This window comes from Capricornis sumatraensis, chromosome 12 (assembly GCF_032405125.1).
Source record: "Capricornis sumatraensis isolate serow.1 chromosome 12, serow.2, whole genome shotgun sequence".
Classification (NCBI taxonomy): domain Eukaryota; kingdom Metazoa; phylum Chordata; class Mammalia; order Artiodactyla; family Bovidae; genus Capricornis; species Capricornis sumatraensis.
In genome coordinates this window covers 92,766,942-92,786,947 of record NC_091080.1, presented here as the reverse complement: position 1 = coordinate 92,786,947, position 20,006 = coordinate 92,766,942, and the positions used below count along the sequence as shown (strand labels likewise).

The 20,006-nt window shown below is 50.5% G+C and overlaps 1 protein-coding gene across 1 annotated transcript in view; it reads left to right on the top strand.

Moving 5' to 3' along the window:
• The window catches only part of IRS2 (insulin receptor substrate 2), a 28,455-nt gene extending 8,885 nt beyond the window's left edge, over nt 1-19,570 (top strand). The window contains exon 2 of the mRNA XM_068984677.1: nt 19,048-19,570. Coding sequence (XP_068840778.1) covers nt 19,048-19,052 — 5 coding nt within the window. The 3' untranslated portion in view covers nt 19,053-19,570. The remainder of the gene's footprint in view (nt 1-19,047) is intronic.
• Nucleotides 19,571-20,006: the final 436 nt, after the last annotated feature.

The following is a 20,006-nucleotide window of genomic DNA, read 5'->3' as shown; positions in this document are numbered from 1 at the left end:
GGGAAAAACTAAGCGGGAAGGAGACCATGGTGTTGTGCCCCAACAGCTGGGTCTTCACCAGGGCCCCTGTAATAGCTGAGTTTCTGCAGACTTCAGCTACTGCAGACACGAGTAGAATGTTTTCCCGTACAAGTTGGGGAAGGCTTTTAATGCTGGCGTTTTTCATCTGCTGAACAATTTTCTGAACCTGCAAAATCAGTGGTTATAAGCCTGTTACCGATCAGGTTGTAGGTTTCCTGAGAACAGTGCTCTTCACATTTCAGTGCAAAGATTCTTTCTATGTTAAGTTCATCAGTTTGGATGCTTTCTTCAAGATGGCAGCAATTATTCTGAATCACTCAAGGTTGAATATTGTAGACAGAGCTCATCTACAATAGATTTGTACATTTGTTTCTGGAGAGAACTGGTGAAGTCATCAGTCAAGATGGAGGAGATGCTGAGGCTGGTAATTGCTCCTGACTCTTCCATGTCTTTCTGGCTGGCTGGCACAGACTTGCATTAACTGTGCGTGGAATTAAAGAGCAGAGAAGAAAGTGTGGACAGGGAGAGCTGGAGCCCCTGTTGGAAAGGAGCGTTCGCTCTGTGTGCTTGCAGGGTGGGCTGGGGGTAGGGGTCTCATTTAATTGAATTCATTGCATCAGAATGGAATTCATTGAATTCGGCTGAAATGTAATTGGGTTAAAATTTGTAGGCTGCGTGTTTACAAGTGTTGTAACAGTCGAGTCAGCGGTTCTGGTTTCTTTTCTGTTGGATTAGGAAATGTTAAGTGTGTATCAAGTGACTTTTACCTGTCCGGAGACTTTTTTAAAAGTCGATCAGGCAAAGGTGTCTCTAAACGAGGCCCTGTGCTCTCATGCCAGGTGTGGTATTTATGCCCATAGACAGGACTTAGAAAATATTCTTTGCTTATGGTACTTAATTTGGAATATTTGGTCAAATATGGTGGCCTACAACACACATTAAAAAATGATTACCTGCATAGCATTTGGTAAACACTGGGCTTTTTAGTATCAGTTTTAATTAAAGAGTACCAAACTTTCCATAAAAATTATTTGGGGGTGACGTGTGTGTGCATATATGTGTTTAGTTTCATAATTTTTCATCCAGTTGTGCTCCAAGAGGCTTGATGTGGTTTTTTTTCATAATTCAAGCTCCAGTGCTGAATAATAATGTTCTCTAATCATGCTAAAGCTCTATACCTCAAGCATACCTACAGTGTTGACTGTGACTTTAGTCTGCCCATTAGGTATTGGTGCAGACACTTGAGTGAATTACTATAGTACAGTGTTAAATTCCAGTTCTTTCAATGTGAAAAAAATAGGTACTATATACAGTTCATTATATTAGTGTTTTTAATAATTACCTTAAAATCCATATGTATATCTAATAATGACTTATATTTTTGCATAGAATCAATGCATGATCTTTAATATTTATAAACGTGACCTGGTACTTTTGCAATGCAAATTCAAAAGTCCATGCTTACATCTGCCCATTTTTTTGCCTCCAAATTATAAGTGTAACTAGTAATCCCCCAAACGTGAAGAGCAGTGAATGAGGCTGAAAGAATGCTGCTGGAAGCTGAGATGATGAAAATGCAACCGTTATCCTGGTCAGTGCTGAAAGATAATTGCATGTCCCTCCCTCTCTCCCCTTTCAGCCAAAAGAAGTGTTTAAAATTCAAAGAGTAGGCTTTTTGTCACTTTATAGTATTCAGAGGTTTTGATACCTAGAGTCTCACGTGATACTCCAAAAGCCCTGCCTCAGAGCAGAGCTGCCTGGGTCCCCGTTTTTGGACTAAGGAGCCTGCAGCTCAGAGAGTCCCAGCAACCTGTCTCGGAATCCCTGAGCCAGGAAGGGCGGTGGTGGGTTGAACCTCACAAAGATGCCATCTTACCACCTGACTCCCGGCCAGTGTATCCCGTCTTCTGCAGGCCCTACACACTGATTGACTGGGAAGTTCATGTGCCGTAGTGATCTTGGGATTTTCTGTAGACTCGCCTCAGGCAGCTTTCAAGTTGACAGCTGGGTTGTTGTTTCACTTGGTGCTGCTAACTGAATCTCCCTGTCTTTCCTTCCACACATTATTCATTCAAAGTGAGATGGGGACAGCTAGGCAGGAAGACTGGATGGTAAAGGAAAGCACCCTCATTTTTTTTAATGTATTAAATTTTTTTTTTACACTTTTGTTGGTCTGTAATTGACTGATAATGCTGTGTTAGTTTCAGAAAGCTCCCTTATTTTTTAAACTGGTTTCCACACCTGCTAGGTTGAAGAGCTCAGGATTCAATATTATTTTCAAGGCTCTGGTGGTGTTGGTGGATTTCAGAGTTGAATCAGATTGTTGGTTGGTCATCTGTTCTGGGGATCCCAGGCTGTCTTCCTGGACTTCCAGTGACCTGCAGAGTGGACACTTACATTTCTCAGCTATCTTTGTTTTCATGAAACAAACTGTATATTATACCTCATAAGATACCTCCCCCTTGAAAATGCTTGAGAACTCTCTCCACACAGTGTGGTGACAATCAGAAAAAAAAAAAAAAAAAAAAAAAGATCCAAGGTCGTTTTGAGGAAAAGAGGTGGAGAACCCTCAGGTCTGATGAAACTCATTTGAAGGTTGTGAAAACAGGCGGGGGAGGTGGGCGTCTTCTGCAAGGTCACTGATTTAATTAGTTGTAGAGATGTTTGTAAACATTCTCAGGAAGGAATGGGATGTTCTGTGTCTCTGCGGGCCTCTGTGTGGTGCTGAAGACCTTGCTCTCTGACACGGCCTGCCCCTCTGGAATGATGTGTTGTCTGTAGAAGTGCTGTTTACTAGTCATTTTTGTTTTGGAGCCTCTCAGGAAATTGCTTCGTGCATGCGCTGCGAGGTGTGATGGTGGACAGAAGCAGAGAAAGCAGAAACACGTAGATGAGGAAGCAGCCTTGAATTAGGGTGATGGCCCAACACCCATGTGGGCAGCGTCTCCCGGGGGTGCAGAGGGCAAGGGCTCGGCGGTCAGTCAAACTCATGTGCTTCCTTGTAAGAAAAAAGAGAGAAGGAAGAAAGAACGTTCTTGGGGTAATTCAGATCAAAAGACCTCTACGATCTGGGGAATTGTAGGTTCTTCTTCGTCGGTGGGTCACCTTGGTCCACTGAGCCACCATTAGTGGGTCTGGGGTCTCCGTCATTCCATGAGGGGTGCTTGAGATGCATTCCTTTTCTAAGTGAAATATCATTTACTCCTCATTACGGATAAGTCCATTAGCAGTTTCCTAAGAAATGAGTCATCACTGTCTCGGATGATGAGTCTGTCCGAAAACGAGCAATTTTAGAATTTGCCTGAGGACCCGTAAGTAACTCCTCAGTGGGGCTAAGTGGTGATATTCTCCAGAAGGGATCATTTCACCAGTGCCCTTGCTGTTTTTGAGATCTTTTTCTGTTTTCTTTTTTTGCGGAAAAAAATGTATTTACTTACCTTCACTGTTACAGGTTGAGACATGAATTTTCAGAAGGCACTGCCTTCCTAAGGGGTGACTCCGAGCCCCCTTCAAACGGCAGAAAGGAAGATGTAAACACGTGTAACGGTGCCCACAGCAGCTCTCCACGCCCGGAAGAAAGGGTAGTCGGGGCTCTTCCGCCTCGCGCCCTGGGGAGTGGTCCAGGGCCGTGTTTACACGAGCTGTCAGTCTGACCAGCATCGAGCAGAGACCACTTCCTTCCTGGCAGATGCAGCCTGGGGGTCAGGTGCCTGCCATCAGGAGCGTGTGCACCAGCGATTCCCGCAGCGTCGCTGTGGCTGGCGCGGGGTAAACAGGCCGGGAGTGAATGGAGTGATGAAACTGCCCCTTGGGATCAGACGGAAGCCGAGTTCAGGGGCCCTGTCTTGGGGCGTTGGCTCTGGGGAGCACTTCTCCAGTTAGATGGAAAGCGGATGGGAATCAAGATGCAAGTTAAAGCCGCAGCATCTCCCTGGAGGAGGTCTGACGCCTCCCCTGAAAATGTCCTCCTGTAAGGACCTGGGATGAAGCGCTGGCTGCCTGGCTGGGTGCTGGTGCTGGAAAGCCACTGAACGTGGAGACTGAGCTCAGTGGCCATGTCCCACCGTGGAGAAGCCCCGACCTGCCCTGGGAGGGACACACCCTGGCCTGCCAGGCCCAGCAGAGGCCCCACGCGGCCCCTGCTGCTTCCCTGTCGTAGGGCTTCCGGAGCCTATGGTGGGTGGGTGGATGGATGGATGATGGGGGAATTGAGAGGTGGGGGAGAAGTTTTGAAATTAGGCCAGGATGCTCTCCCTAAATTTAAAGACTGTGCAGGTAGTGTTCTAGAAACTCCAGGCAATAAGCAGGATTGAGCAGGGAGTGGGTTAGAGGCTGAGGTGCAGGTTGACTTTGTTTGAAGGTGAGGGATGGGGTGGTACAGCTCAGGACCCAGGAGCTGCTAAGAGGACGGGAACTCCTAGAAGGGGAACGGGGTCCATTTCTTATGCCACAGCCTGCCTGCGTTTTTTCAAAGATAAATTGTTAATGTGATCTGTGGTGGTGCCATGCTACCGTTCTATTCTTATATGAAGTGAAATGAAGTCGCTCAGTCGTGTCCGACTCTTTGGGACCCCATGGACTGTAGCCCGCCAGGCTCCTCTGTCCATGGGGTTTTCCAGGCAAGAATACTGGAGTGGGTTGCCATTGCTTTCTCCAGGGGATCTTCCCAACCCAGGGATTGAACCCAGGTTCCCCGCATTGCAGGCAGATGCTTTTACTGTCTTGAGCCAGCAGGGAAGCCTCTTATATGTTGCAGGTACTTTTTTAAAGTTGTTTTCCAGCGTGAAAGAGACCTAAAATAACACTTTCCATGTTACGCAAGTGAAACAGAAACAAAGCCATAAACTGCTCATGCGCCCTTAACTCACAAGCTCAGTTATACTCATGACCAAATTTAAAAAACAAATATCTAATCAAATGTTTCTATCGAATCGGCTTGGCAAAACTACTACAAAGAACTCTTCTTACTTCACCAGTTAAACTGGTAATAAATGTACAGTTCAGTTGAAAATATTTCGATGGATTTTCACAAAATATCTCAGTAGCAAAACTGCAGTATCTGTTTCTTCCTTTGTTCGAATATTATAAAACAGGGGTGGATGCTTAGCTCAGTCAGTTTCAGAAAACCCACCTTAACTGGTTTATTAAACAAAAAAAAAATAAACTTTGATAGTGAATGATGTGAATATATTCAATATGAAATATCAACACACTCCTATAAATAGCATTCATGGATTTTGAAACATTCTTTCAATTTCATTTATTTTGACAGCTGTTTGAAATGAGCATTTTCTTTCCAAGGTGAAAGTTCATGTAGCTTCCAAGTCAATAGATGTTCCGGTGTTGAGGATCCTATCAGAGCTGTCAAGACGCAGAATCAGGGACAGAACTGAATGCTGCTTTAGTTCTTGCCTCTTGCCAGAAGCAGTTTAGCCTGTGGGTCGTGCTGGTTTATGAACAGACTTGGTTCCAAATGAAATATGCACCCTAGTAAAATACCCACGTTTCCCCGGCGTGGGGCGTTTCATTCAGCCCCTAGAATAATTCTGGGTGATGAGCATGCATCTTCGGCACTCAGCTGGGATGCTCAGAGTTCATCTTTGCGCTCCTGCTTGAGCCGTTCTCGGCCAGAGACGCAGGATGGACCGTTGCTGCTGGGTCTGCAGGTGCCCTTTGCTGGAAAATCCTGGTGGGACCACAACTTAGGGTGCCCCACCCACCCCTGCTCCGCCCCACACACTCACCTGGGGTCCATCCAAGGAAGTGGAGTTTCCACGCCAGTTTTCTTCTCTGAGAACCCCCAGGTTTGATCTGCTGCAGTCCCAGCCCCAAGCTGCCATCCCCTCAGCTCTGGGCCGTCTCACCTCATGACTCCCAGCATCACTCCATGCGTCCATCTTTGCTGTCCAGCCCCAGAACTTCGCTAGGTCCCGGGACCCCTTGCCCTGCTTTCTGAGTCTCCTCTGCTCGCCCATGACTGCTGCTGGAGAGAGACGCTCCCCTGCGGTCCGTGCGAGGGGCGACTGGACCCACGCCCACCCCGGTCACCTGTCCCCGCCTCTCGGAGCCACGAGCGTGAGTGCGCAGTGTGTTCCGGGCTGCTGGCTGTCCGTGAGGAGTCAGCATTTCGATTTCAGTTAATATTTTTCTCATAAACGATCCGTGAACATTTCACATAATCACAATTCTATTTATAGGTCAGGCTTCAACCTTCCTCAGCTTTTAGACGTCTGGACAGTTTCTAAGCAAATTCTGTTTTCTTTAGGCACTCCTGAAACTGCTTGGCACACCCTGACTTGAGCCTTTTTAAAAAAGTGTGTGTTTTATCTTTTTTTTTTTTTTCCCTCGAAAAAGCAAGCAAACAAATGACAGGAGCGTCCTTTCAGGGGCTCCTGGGAAGAGGGAAGGGTGGGCTTGGGAGCAGGAGCAACGCCGTGCACGCACTAAGCTGATTCAGTCGTGTCCCCAGCTCTCTGTGACCCCATCGATGGTCGCCTGCCAGGCCCGTCTGTCCACGGGATTCTCCAGGCAGGAGTACTGAGTGGGTTGCCATTTCCTCCTCCAGGAGGTCTTCCCGACCCAGGGATCGAACCCACGTCTCTTACGTCTCCTGCCTTGGCAACCAGGTTCTTTATTACCAGTGCCACCTGGGAGCAGAGATGCAGATTGTGACGTGCTGTGCACTTTAAAACTCTCTCACCCATTTGAAAAAGACCAGAGTGCAAGCTGGGATGAAAGAGGTTTGACTTCCAAGTGGAAAAACAAACGAAGAAAAAGCAACCCCCACCCCACCACCACCACCAAAGCCAAAGGTACCGAATCTTCACGCCTACCTTTGAAACTGAGGAAATAAATCTAATACTGACCTGTGTTCAGAGCGTGAAGTAGATACCGAGTGTTCCAGAAACTAAAACAAGGGAGAGGGGGGCAGAGCGTGAACGGGAGGCGAGGTCTGGAGATATTTATGGGGAGAGTCCCTGTGGGCAAAGGGGGTGACTCGGGGTGCAAAGGCCCCCCGGCGGAAAGTCGCTGGTGCGCCCCGGGACCAGAAGGAGGCCCGTGTAGCTGACCGGGAGGGAGCAGGGGGGAGAGCAGAGGCTGCTGAGAACGCGTGAGCAACCGCCCGCGGCGCGTGGAGCCCGGTGCGAGACTGTGTTGCTACTAAACATCACAGGCAGAAAGCGTAGTTGCTTTGGAGCCACGTGTAAAGCGTTTAAAAGCTTTTCGTATCGTTTCCCCGTAGCGTCTTTTTTCTTCCACTTAGCGTGGCCTGTGCCTCCTCTGGACTTTCTTTCTGAAAGATAGTGCATCACGTGGAGAGACCCCAGAGTTCTCTGGGGGAAGGAGGCCGCTGAGGTGTCACTGGAGTGGGGAGGGCGGAGGGGGACACGTCGCGGTGAACAGTGGCGTCAGGGCGTCCGTGTTCAGCCCCAGAACTGCGAACCCCACTATACGGATACATCTGTATCTGGAAAGCGCCTTATGATTTGTAACGCGCGTTTAGTTGGCATTTCATCCTCAGGCCCTCCAAGGAGGACGAGTCCCTATTCTTGCTTTTTAAAGGGACCACCCGAGGGGGAAGGGACTCAGTGCTCGGCGGGCCTGGGGGAGCCTCTGTCGGGCTGTGGGGAGCGATGCTCTGGGAGGCTCAGGCTGCCTGGGGCTCCATGTCCTCTGGGCACCCCGGGACCTTCCTTTGAAAAGCTGGGTAGTTCCTCTCTCCCTCCCCAGGGCATCCATCCGCCAGGGGTGCTGTCCTGTAAGGAGCCCCCGGTCAGGCTCTGCAGCAGATGGATTTCCTTCCTCAGCTACTGGGAAACTACGGGGATAGATAAGTCAGTATTCCCTGCATTTCTTGGGGATGGGACCTCAATAGGAAAGGGCTGATGGGGTGATTTTGGAGCTGAGGGTGTCAGAGCCCAAGAAAAGCTAGTGAGTCCCATGGGAAAGACCCTCCCCTCCTTTCAGCCTGTCTTCGAGGAAACCGCACACTTGATACATAGACTGGTGTGTGGTTATTTGTAACTTCCTTGACTTTTAAGGACTTAACATGGGTTTAAGTCTGTCTTTAGAACGTAGGCTGAGTTTTACTTAATTTTTCTTAAATGCATAAGAAAGCGATGGTCTGGGTGAAGTGTCTTAGTGAACTTCGTCCATTTGAACAAGAGAAAAGCGACGATGTCTTCCTAATTATTTATTTCATCTGTATTAGTTGTTATTTTTTTCCTTAGGGGCTGCCATGGCGTTGTCCCAGATGGGAAGGATGAAATCCCGTTTTCTCTATCAAGTGTGTATCTTAGGAAAACGCTTACGCGCATGGGTCTCTTGATGTCTCTGGTTCATAAAGTCAGTCTAGAGAATCTGATGGGTAAGGAGTCCTGGCAGGAGGCTGCATGTTTGTGCGTCGGGCGTTTTGTGACCAGTGCCTGGGGTCTCGGTGGGGGCCATGTGGCCAGGGGCTGTGCCTGTTTCTTGGTGTCTGTCTCCCCAGCCCTGCAGGCAGACGGCTTGCGTAGACTTGGAAATGACTGGACTCACGCGTCGTCTCGTCAGAGCCGTTCAAAACGTCTGACGTGTGAGGTTTACTCTTGTTCCTTTCAGTTACGGTTCAGGACACCGTGAAGCCGCCTGCCCCATTCACGTTCAGTTTGATACAACAAGTAGAAATTGCGAAATGGCCAGCTGCCCTCTATGGATGATGGAGGAAACAAGTTACCTTATCTTAATTCATGTAGAGCGAGTGTCACAGAGTCGTAAAGCTGTGGAGTGTGACGAGGCAGAAGGGATCTCCTGGATCGGGGCATCCTTGTCTGCGCGGTGCTCTGCTGGGGGCACGGTCCTCTGTGTGATCTTGGGGTGTCATTGTGTGCGTACTCCGAGTCCTGAAGAGGTGGGTAGGGTCGTAGAGAACTCCCGCCCAGCTTTTGGAGCCCAGGGATGTGTTCTTGTCAGTCGGCACTTCCTTTCATTGTAAGAAATGTCTTAACACTGAGTTGATCGCCTCCCCGCGATTTCTCTTAACTGTAAGCAGCTTGGAAAGCTGTCTTGGCGTGGCTGAGTGTTGAGTTCCTGCCCTCTGCCTTCTCTCCAGGGGAGAGGGTTGGGGGAGCGGGTTTGTGACCAAGGCCCTCCCAGCTGGTCCCCTTTGAGTGCCGTCCGGACAGGCCTGGGTGTCCTCCGTCTCGCGTCTGCGGTCCTCCCACCTGGAGGCACCTCCCCGCTCCGTGTCTTGACAGCTGGCGGCCCTGGGCCCTCCAGGAGGGGCCGGGGGCCAAGGGTTCCAACTCGAGGCTCCCACGGCTCCCCCGAGGGGCCCGGCTGCGTGGGGTTCCTCCCAGCAAGTGGGCTGAGGAGGAACTGTGCCGAGGTCAGGCTGTGCCGAGGCTCCGCAGTTCTCTCGCAGGTTCGCCCAGCCGAGGCTCCAGTTCTGAAGATATAAAGACGCTGGGGGTGTGGGCTGAACGTGGGTATCCGGCAGCCTCACCTGGCCGGCCAGGCAGCTGATGTCTGCAGGTGAAGCTGGGCGGGGAGCAGGCGGTCATCTGCAGATCAGGGGGTACTGGGGTCTGGGTTCCCCTGGCCCCTCTTCCCTGGGAAGGCATGGCCATCAGCTGCTGTCTTTCCCCTCACTTTTTTTTGTTTGTTTCCAGTAAATGAAGCTGATAAAGGTGGTCTGGAACTCTGGCCCTTCCACTTTTTGTTACTGAAATGTCCAGCAGGGGTACTTCGATCAGGCTGTGAGTGGCTCTCATCGGCCACAGGGGAATTGAAGCGTCCATCTGCACTGGGGGCACGGCTGTGTGTGAGCCCGAGGGAATCGAGGTCTTGGGCCCCGAGGCCCACCTGCTGGGGGCCTCCGCCCAGACGCGCGGGCCATGCCCGAGGCGTGCAGAAGGCGCCCGAGCCAGGCGTTCTCTACTGCATCCGAGAACGTTCGCTTCAAACGGCCCGGACTTACCCCCGCCCCCTCCACCCTATCAAAAAACAATTCTGCTTCTGTTCTCCTTTCCAGTGAAAACAAGTTTATTCATTTTTTTCCGGGAGCTGTTTGCCCGCGTGTTTGTGCATTCATGGCCTGTTTACTTGCTGCCTGAAGCTGCAGTTGCTGGTGACGTCACGCACGGGCGGAGGTTTGAATGAACCAAAGGCCGCGATGGCAGATGTGCCCCGAGACTCTGGAGCGCGGGGCTGCCCGGCTGGGGACCCGCGGCCTCCCCTCTGCAGGCAGAGCCTAGATCTCAGCCTGAAGGCCGGGTGGATTCTTCCCCCAAGGAGGGGAGCCGGCCGCCCAGTCAGGGATGTGTCGTCAGGGGGAGGTTGACCCACAGTCTGGACGCCGAGGCTTTTGAGGCCCCCGCGGTCTGTGTCAAGTGCTGGAAGACGGTTCAGGTCACTGGCTGGGGGTTGGTGGTGGGTCAGAATATGTTCCCCCTTTTTTCTTGAAATCCTTTCTTTCTTCCCCCATATAATGATAAGTCTGTCACGGCTCCTATTTTTAATACATTTCCAAGTTCTTGCATCATCCTTAAGTAGAAAAAACAGAGTTTCAGATTCCTGAAGGTGTATCTTTCTGACTATACTCATAAGTATGTTTCCGATTCAGTGATATTTTAGAGGGGGTTTGAGTTGTGTTTGGCATAATTACAGATTTCCGGAAAATGCTGATTTCCGTTTCAATAATAAAAACAAAATGAATCAAACTGTAAAACAGGAAAGATCAAATAGAAACTCTTAAATACTTAAATACCCGAAGGAAAGAGCGGTCCATGTGAAATGTTATGTTAACAGCAGGATATCTGGGGATGGTTATATTTTGAATAAATTGCTATTCTACATTCCTTTCGCTTTATAGGTAGGTAGGTTTAGTCACTATGTCATGTCCAACTCTTACAACCCCACAGGCTGCAGCCCGCCAGGCTCCTCTATCCAAGGGATTCTCCAGGCAAGAATACTGGAATGGGTTGCCGTGTCCTTCTCCAGGGGATCTTCCTCAGTCAGGGATTGAACCCGGGTCTCCTGCATTGCAGGCAGACACTTTACTGACAAGCCACAAGGAAAGCCCTTTACAGGGAAACTATTAGGTTTGAGATATATATACATATATATAAAGTTTTCACTTCATGAGAAAAGTATAGTATTTAGGCTTGAGAACATCACCTAGACACGGTATTAACATTTTTATAGTGTACCGAAATATACAGCTAAGGAAAGAATTGTATCATTCATAGCATAGTTGGAATTTTAATGCATGTTCTATCATTTGGCCCCAAAACATTTATTGTTTTCCGGGGCAGACACATAATTGTGGTTGCATTTTCCAGTGACCCAAGAAAGACAAGAGATTAGACCCTCTTTGAGTTGCAGGTCTAATGTAGGTAACTTCTTTTCGAGTTGAAAAAGCAGTACTGTAGGATATATTTAGTTATAATCCGATTTGTTCGATCCTGCTATGTTATTCATGAAACATCAAATAGACGTGTAAGGAAAACCGCTTACAAAAGAGCGTGGTGGCTTCATAAGTGACTCCATGACTTGCTTCCTCCTTCTCAGGAGGGTCTGTAACAGGATAGCAGGCTGTAAGTGGATGGGATCAGATCTCGAAAGCATGCAGGCTCGCAGATAATTTTCCAAGGGGCTATCCGTGAGTCTCGAGGTGTAACACGCAGAGGGAAATGCGTTGTGACTCTCACAGATTTACCCTTTCTCCTCCTCCTCCTCGTGTTCCGGGGCCTCAAGGTCTCTGTCCCCCTCCCTCAACCCCACCGTTGAGAGTGAGAAACAGCTGCATCTGAGTGAGTGGCAGGGGCCACGTTCTGATAAAACTCCATTTCCAGACACGGGCAAGGGCTGCACTGGCCTCTCTCTCCGAAGGCCGCTCGTGTGAGGTGACAAAGGGCTGCTTTCTCCCGGGCTTCGGACAGTCCCGAGTTGCTTTTGTGATCCTTGAGAAGATTTTCATCCCACTTTTATGCCTGCGAGAACTGACACCCACCACGTGGGTTTTGGTTTCTGTTGAACTCATCAGGGCTTCGTGAAGGACTAACAGGCCCGTGCTGAGTGCCAGGTATGAGATGGGCCAGGCGCGCCAAGCAGAGACCCACCACCCGCCGGGCTCCGTGTCCTGGGGGAGTTTAGATGCGGCTGATGGTCACGGGTTAAGATTTAGACTCCAGGACCCAAAAGGAGTCCTCCTCACTCCTCCTCGAGTCCCTCCCACCTTTTATTTGCAGAAAGGGGTAGCAGCGGCCCCAGCGCTGCAGTGATGGAACTCCTGGGAGGAGTTAAGGCTTATCCTTTCTTGCCGATTAGCCCTGAGGCGGCTGGCAAGTCACGGGGGGTCCCTCATCTGGTTTTACCCAGAAAAGGCCTCACTTTCCATAATTTATAAGAGAAGGGTCTGGGCTTCCCAGAAGGCTCAGCAGTAAAGAATCCACCTGCCCACGCGGGAAACATGGGTTTGGTCTGAGTCGGGAAGGTCCCCTGGAGGAGGAAATGGCAACCCACTCCAGTATTCTCGCCCGGAGAATTCTGCAGACAGAGGAGCCTGGTGGGCTTCAGTCCATGGGGTCGCAGAGAGTCAGACACGACTGAGCAACTCAGCACGCACACACGCGGGAGAAGGGCCTGCTGACATTTTAGGGGCATTTTTGCCTTTCGGGTCTTTTGAGTTGAAGCAAGTGCTTAGTTGCTCAGTTATGTCCCACTCTTTGTGATCACATGGACTGTAGCCTGCCAGGCTCCTCGGTTTATGGGGATTTTCCAGGCCAGAATACTGGAGTGGGTTGCCCTGCCCTCCTCCAGGGGATCTTCCCAACCCAGGGATCGAACCCAGGTCTCCTTCATTGCCGGCGTATTCTTTACCATCTGAGCCACCAGAGTTGGAGCAGAATCAGTAATATTTATCCTGTCATGATGGAAATGTCTTGCCTTAAAAGAGTAGCTTTTAGGATCCGCACATCAGGCTTTCAAATAACAAACAGGAAAGGAATGGATACTTAAGTATTAAGACATAAAGCCAGTGCAGGCTCCTCACTGTAAAGTCCATGAGAATTGCTGTGGATAATTGGGAAGGCATGGGTGGGATTTGAAGTGTGTTAACAAACAGTCTGGGTTTCCCTGGTGGCTCAGCTGGTAAGGAATCCACCTGCAATGTGGGAGACCTGGGTTCGAGCCCAGGGTCAGGAAGATCCCCTGGAGAAGGGAATGGCAACCGACTCTAGTGTTCTTGCCTGGAGAATCCCGTATACAGAGGAGCCTGGTGGGCTACAGTCCCTGGGCTCACAAGGAGTCGGACACGACTGAAGTGACTAACACACACACATACAGACACAGACACACACACACACACACAGACATACATACACACAGACACACACAGAGACACACACACACACACACACACACATACACACAACAGTCTAGAACACCTGACTGCTCTCATCTCCAGTGATTCAGGTCTTGTGTGCAGGGTTAAACACGAGCTGGAGGAGCAGAGACGCCGTTTATTAACCCAGCCTCCTGTGAGCACTTGGGTGTCTCATCCTGTCTCCTGTCTCGTCATTAACATCAAGTTGCAACTTGATGCCAGGAAATGTCTTTAATCACAGGCATTCGGGATGAAATGATTTTAATTGTCTGTGATGAGCTCACCTCCAGAAGGTTCTAGATCCTCCACAAGTTGGGTTGGTCAAGTCACTGGCCGCACCCGTTTGTCCTGGGGACTCCGTGCTTCCGTATTTTCCTTGTGAGGCTTTTTTTTTTTTCCACTTGCAAAGTTTAAGTAACCGTTTTTCTTAGAATCCTTGGCTTGCTTGTTATCACAGCCAACCTTACTTTTTTTTTTTGTATATCCTAAGAGTGTTTTTGCTTTTAGTAAAGTGGGGAGATACTGAATTATCAGGTTACCTTTTCTAGGAATTTCTCATGTAACTGAAAAGTTTATTTTCTCCCATCATTCTGTGTTTGACATAAGAAGTCTTAATGAACCTGTAGGACATGTTTGGGCTCACCAGAGGGTTTAGCTCTTTTTTGAATCGTGTTTGCTACTAGAAATATGAATGTTTATTTTAAGAAGTATAATGTTTCCTTTTTGTCATGCAGACAAGTGTCTGTACTGCCCCTTGTTCAGATCTGCCTGAAAATACTAAACCGTGTGTACCTGCTGCCTGGGTTTGCTTTCTGTCTGATGCAGTACTGTTTGCCAAAGCCCTGGGAGGCCCCCGGTCCCTCCCAGGTAGGGAGGCCTACACGAGCCCCACACGGGACTCTTGTCTACATTCAAACCCAAATAATCATAAGAAATCACTTTAAAAAGCCGTGAGTCAGAACATGCTCCAGAATGCTGTTTGAGTGTTTTTTTTTTTTTTTTTTTGGCCAGAGCACATTTCCCCGATTTATTTCTGAAACCTTCTCGACCCACCGCTCACCACATTTTCCGCCTCGGTGTTTGAAATCTTGGAGGCCAGCTCAGTGGTGGTGTGACATGTGTCCTATTCTGAGGCTTGGTGACTCCCCTGCTTATCTCAAGCACAGAGTTTTTCAGTGATGTGTTTCCTTTTTCTTTCTTTCTCTAAAAAATAGAGCAAATTGGAGGTGGGCCTTTGCTGACAACACTTGTGCTCATCTGCATTCTGGTTGATCTTTTAAATGGAAGAGAAAGGGCAGAATTAGCCCGGGTCCCCAGGGAGTTACAGGAACTGACAAAGGACTGTATCCATCACGTGGATGTCACGTGTCACCTGTGAGAGTGAGAAGAAGAAGGTGGGCGTGGCTGGGCTGTGTGGTGTGCCCTGTGGAACAGCTTCAGTCTTTCTGCTGAAACTTTTTTTTTTTTTAAATCAAGTAGCTCTCGATAAATGCTTCTGTGAATGGGTCCCTTTACACAGCAGTGTCTAAGCTGCAGAGCAGCGCAGCGTGTAATTATGCGACCAGTTCAACGTGCACCAGTAACTTTCCACTGTTTCTAGACGCGTTACCTCCAGGAGCAGAGTCAGAATTAGCCTATGTTGCTCTGTGATTGTATTCACGGGCAGCATGTGGTCCTGGCCACGTTTGTTTCTCCTGTTACCCCAGCACCCCCTCAGTGCAGAGAATGTCTCACATCATAGAGATCGGCACTGCGGAGAGATCAGGAAATTAATCGTTTGTTCTTTGCCTTTAGTAGGATTAACACAGACAATAAGATACAGTTTTGCTGGAATCCATTGTTAATAAAGTTGAGGGGTGATGGTCTAGAAGTTTTTTTTTTTTTTTTTTTTTTCCTAGTTGGCTGAACCAGGCTAATTTTCAGGGAGAGGAGTGATTTTAAGCTTCCCTGGTGGCGCAGATGGTAGAGAATCCGCGTGCAGTGCGGGAGACCTGGGTTCGATCCCTGGGTCAGGAAGATCCCCTGGAGAGGGGAAAGGGAACCCAGTCCAGTGTTCTTGCTGGAAAAGTCCCCATGGGCAGAGAAGCCTGGCAGGCTGCAGTCCATGGGATTGCAGAGTCGACCACGACTGAGTGACTAACGCTTCCACTTTCGAAAGTAAACAAACGCAAGGAAACAGTGGACTCTGGTCCTGGGTCCCAGCTCTTGCTCTGGCCCCTGCTTCCCGGGATGCGGGATGGAGCGACGGGACCAAGCCGACTGCAGAGGGGCTGCTTGCTCAGCGCACTTGAAGCCTGAGGATCCTGGTCAGGATTCCTGCCGCAGCACATGCAGGGGGATCGCCCTGTGAGTCAGGGGTGAAGCTCTGGGGGTTCAGTGGCAGGTGACGTGGGCGGCCTGGACTGACATTCCGGGGGCGGGGGGGGGGGGCGGCCTGTGGAGGCTCCCTGCCCTGACCCGAGGTGTTCCAGGGGGAGACAGCTGGCGTCCACGTGGTGCCGCTGTGTCGGTCCAGGACACGTCTACACGCTTGGATGCATCCGCGTGTGAAGCGCCGCACACCTCTGGCCCAGACGCCCATCTCTGAGCTGATGCCTGTCCTCTCTCTGGCCTCAGCCTGCCCACATCCTCCCCACGTGCCGTGAGCACACCCTGCTCCCTGTGATGGCTGAGTGCGGTGTGTGTGCTTGTCCTCGGGGCTCCCTCACCGCGTGCGGGGCCACGCCCCTGCCCCTGCCTTTCCTTGGAAGCCTGGGGCTGCCCAGCCGTCGGCTCAGCGCCTTGGGGAGCCCTGTCCCTCACTGTGCCCACGTCTGGCTGTGCCCCGGGGTTGCTGACGGCCCGCGCTTGTGCCCTTGGGAGGATTGCTCCTCCCTTCGCTGGTGACCACAGCTGAGCGTCCTGCGGGACGCGGGTGTCTGCAGAGAGCAGAGCACCTGTGAAACAGGCCGGGAAAACAGCCGTCCTGTGACTCCCGTTCCGGCGGGAACCGCCTCCCTCACCCTCCCGCGAGCGTCCCAGAGGCGCTGCTCGAGAGCAGAACTGGGAAGAAGGCCGGAAGGTCACCGGGAATAAATACACAGTTCACTTCTTGCCTCATAGCAGCTCTCTGCTTTCATAATGCTACTGCTTAGAAATTAAAAGTTTTGACACTTACGCAGTTTGTGCTTCAAAGAAATGACACAGCCAGCTTGATTAGCAGTGGTGGAGTTCTACTGGTAGGAGTTATTTCATAGACGTGGAGCGTCCTTAGAAGCAGAGCAGAAGTGTGCATGGCTCTGTGAGCTTGAAGATGGTAAAGGCAAGTGAGCTGTTCAGCAAGTATTAACCCTCATGTATGTGACTGTGTGTAGAGTTTGAGGGGTTAGAGAACTTCTTTGCTTAGCTGTTTTCAAGGTAATGGGGTTGAGTGTTAACAGGAGATGATTTAGCCAAATTTAGCTAATCATTAGTATAAAAATAAACTCTGAATGGAACTCTTTCTGTAAGTGTGACCCGCAGGGTGGTGACTCCCTCTGCGGCGGCCACAGGACTCTTCCCACGGTCAGGGCCAGATTGACAAAATGCGGACTCGTTTTGGGGGAGACTCAGTTCCAGTTGCTGCTGTTCAGTTGCTCAGTCGTGTTTGACTCTTTGCCACCTCTGGACCGCAACATGCCAGGCTTCCCTGTCCCTCACCATCTCCTGGAGTTTGCTCAAGTTCATGTCCATTGAATCGATGATGCCATCCAACCATCTCATCCTCTGCCGCCCTCTTCTCCTCTTGCCCTCAATATTTCCCAGCACCAGGGTCTTTTCCAGTGACTTGGCTGTTCACATCAGGTGGCCAAAAGATTGGAGCTTCAGCATCAGTCCGCCCGGTGAATAGTTAGTGTTGATTTCCATTGGGATTGACTCGTTTGATCTTGCAGTCCAAGGGACTCTCGAGAGTCTTCTCCAGCACCACAGTTCGTAAGCATTAATTCTTCAGTAGTTCAGGTAGATTTAACAACTGCCTCTGTAATTAAGGGATGCAAACCCTTCAGGTTCTCAGCTGAGAACCTGAAATAGATGGAGCCACGTCTTTGCTTTGGAGGAACTCTGGGGCCCTGTTCTCTGTTTCATGTTCTGAGTAGTTTATGTATCAAGTTTCTTAGAAGATATGTCTTTTAATATATTAAGATAAAGTGGCACTGTCTCAAAATACCACATGGTTGGGAACTCTAAGTCATGAAAAATGACAGTGTTTACATTGTGGGTAGACAGCCCACATCTATGCTGGCTCTGGCCTGGGCACCGCCTGGCTACAGAGGAGGTGCCCAGTCTCGGCCGTGGGACACTCTGGACGTTTCTGTCTCACTGGGATTAGCACTCAGAACTCAAGGTAAACAGAAAACAGTAGGTGTGCAAAGAAGTAAATCTGGGAGTGTGAACCGATCATTAGAATTCTAAGTGGTTTCAGAATAATATGCAGAGATGCTGGTTAAGTAACCTACAGCCTCGCAGGACGACACTGTTCTGTGTACGACGGCGCGTGACCCGCTGGGCACTCATGTGGCCGAGTAGTTACCAGCGTGGGGAGGGTGCTCCACCTGGCGTTTCTAAGAGCCAGGAGGCTGGAGAAGAAAGAGGCTGTGCGCTGCGACACGTCAGCCTTCCTGGTCGGTGTGTCCCCTGAAGAAGGAGCAGACACATCCAGTGGAGTAAGCTGAGGGAACTCGGGGAAAGCTGAGGGAGCTTAGGGAGGGAGCAGTCGGAGCCGGTGGGCATCCTGCCAGGTCAGCGCCGGGGGGGGGTCGTCGGCAGAGGAAGCAGTATGTAGTGGGAGGTTTTGAAATCTAGGGTCATTTTAGGAACAGGGACTGTTCATTGGAAGGGCTGATGTTGAAGCTGAAACTCCAATACTCTGGCCACCTGACGCGGAGAGCTGACTCATTTGAAAAGACCCTGCTGCTGGGAAAGATTGAAGGCAGGAGAAGGGGATGACAGAGGATGAGACGGCTGGATGGCGTCACTGACGCAATGGACATGGGTTTGGGTGAACTCTGGGAGTTGGTGATGGACAGGGAAGCCTGGCGTGCTGCGATTCATGGGGTTGCAAAGAGTCGGGGACGACTGAGCGACTGACCTGAACTGAGTGAGGAACAGGGTGGAGGATCCTGTGAGAAGGGCTTCCTTGCGGGCAGGTGTGAGGACTTGTTACTTCTCCCCCTTTCTTACTGTGACATGTTCGTGTCATCTGTGGTTGGCAGTGCGCTGGGACCCTGGTGAGGTTTTCATTGTCTCCGCAGCCCCCTGAGGAAGGTAGTGGCTCCTCCCGCTTCCCCCGACTATCCACATGATGATCTGAGCCCCGGGCGGCAAGGGGGCCGTGGCCAGGTCACGTGGCCTCGCCCCCGCCAAGGGGAGAATCCCGGCTAGTTTTCTTGCATTGAAAACATGAGCCTCACTTGATGGGTCTCACCAGCACCCTGGGAACCCATCAGCCCCGCTTCCAGGGGCAACAGTGGGAGGTTTACCCAGCGAGCTTGTCTCTGGAAAAATGGAGTGAATAAACTTTGCTTCCCAGAGAGGATCGTTTCCTGAAAAGTGGCAAAAGATGGTGGAGAGGGGGCCCTCGCCTCCCCACCCAGGGTGGCTCTGTGCACAGAAGCCCACTGACGATCTCCTTCCTCTTACAGAGTGAAGACCTGTCCAGCTTCATTCCCGTGACGACACGCATCACAGAAAACCATGGGAGGAAGATGCTAAGCATTTTTTTTTTAAAACACATCGGAAGCTGCTTGCCATTTCCTTTTGGATCTGAGCGATCGTCGCGTGTGGACGCGCCTGTGACCCAGTTAGACGTGGACGCGCCCGTCTCCCCCGGTCTCCGGGGGCTGGGGGTGCAGTCTGCCTCCTCGCGTTTGGTTTTCGACGACGTGAGTGGAAGGAGCGACTCACGAGAAGGTCGGACAGTCTTGGTTGTGGCCAGTGTCTGTTTCTCCTCGCCCTCGTTTTGACGCAGCAGATGTATCCCGCAGCATGCTAGGAGATTCTCCCAGCTCACGTTCAAGTGGTAAAATCTGGTGTTTACGGACATCCGCTCAAAACTACCACCGTCCTACCTCAGTCCCAGGTGAAGCCGGGTCGGCATGGTTGGTGGGGGGGGTCCCCCTCTGCTGGCTGAGTCTCCAGTGCGGTCATCTGCCTTATCCCCCAGCCCCGGACACAGCTGCTCATCGAAGTCCAGCCCAGGGACCCATGTGTTTACTCCCACACAGAGCCCCGAGCGGGACTGACGTCTCTCCACGGAGATGCAACTTCAGATTGGACTCCGAAGATGGATGGATAAATAATAATTATTATATGTAACGGAAGCAAGCTACTTTTGCAAATCATCAACTGTACGGGGTGGGGGAGGGTGGGAGGGGCAGGGTCTGGGAAGGCCGGGTGGGGGATGGGGGTGAGTATCTCTTTTTACCTTTAAGAGACTTGCTCAAGCTTCTCTCTGTAGATGTTTATGTAGGCACTTCAGATTGCAGACACCTTTGATCCTATTGACAAGCTCAAACATCTCTGCCGTCCTTAACCTTGAGCTTGCATTTCTCTAACCAAAAATTCACGTAGGCATGCGAGCCGTTCCAAGATGGGGGGGTCA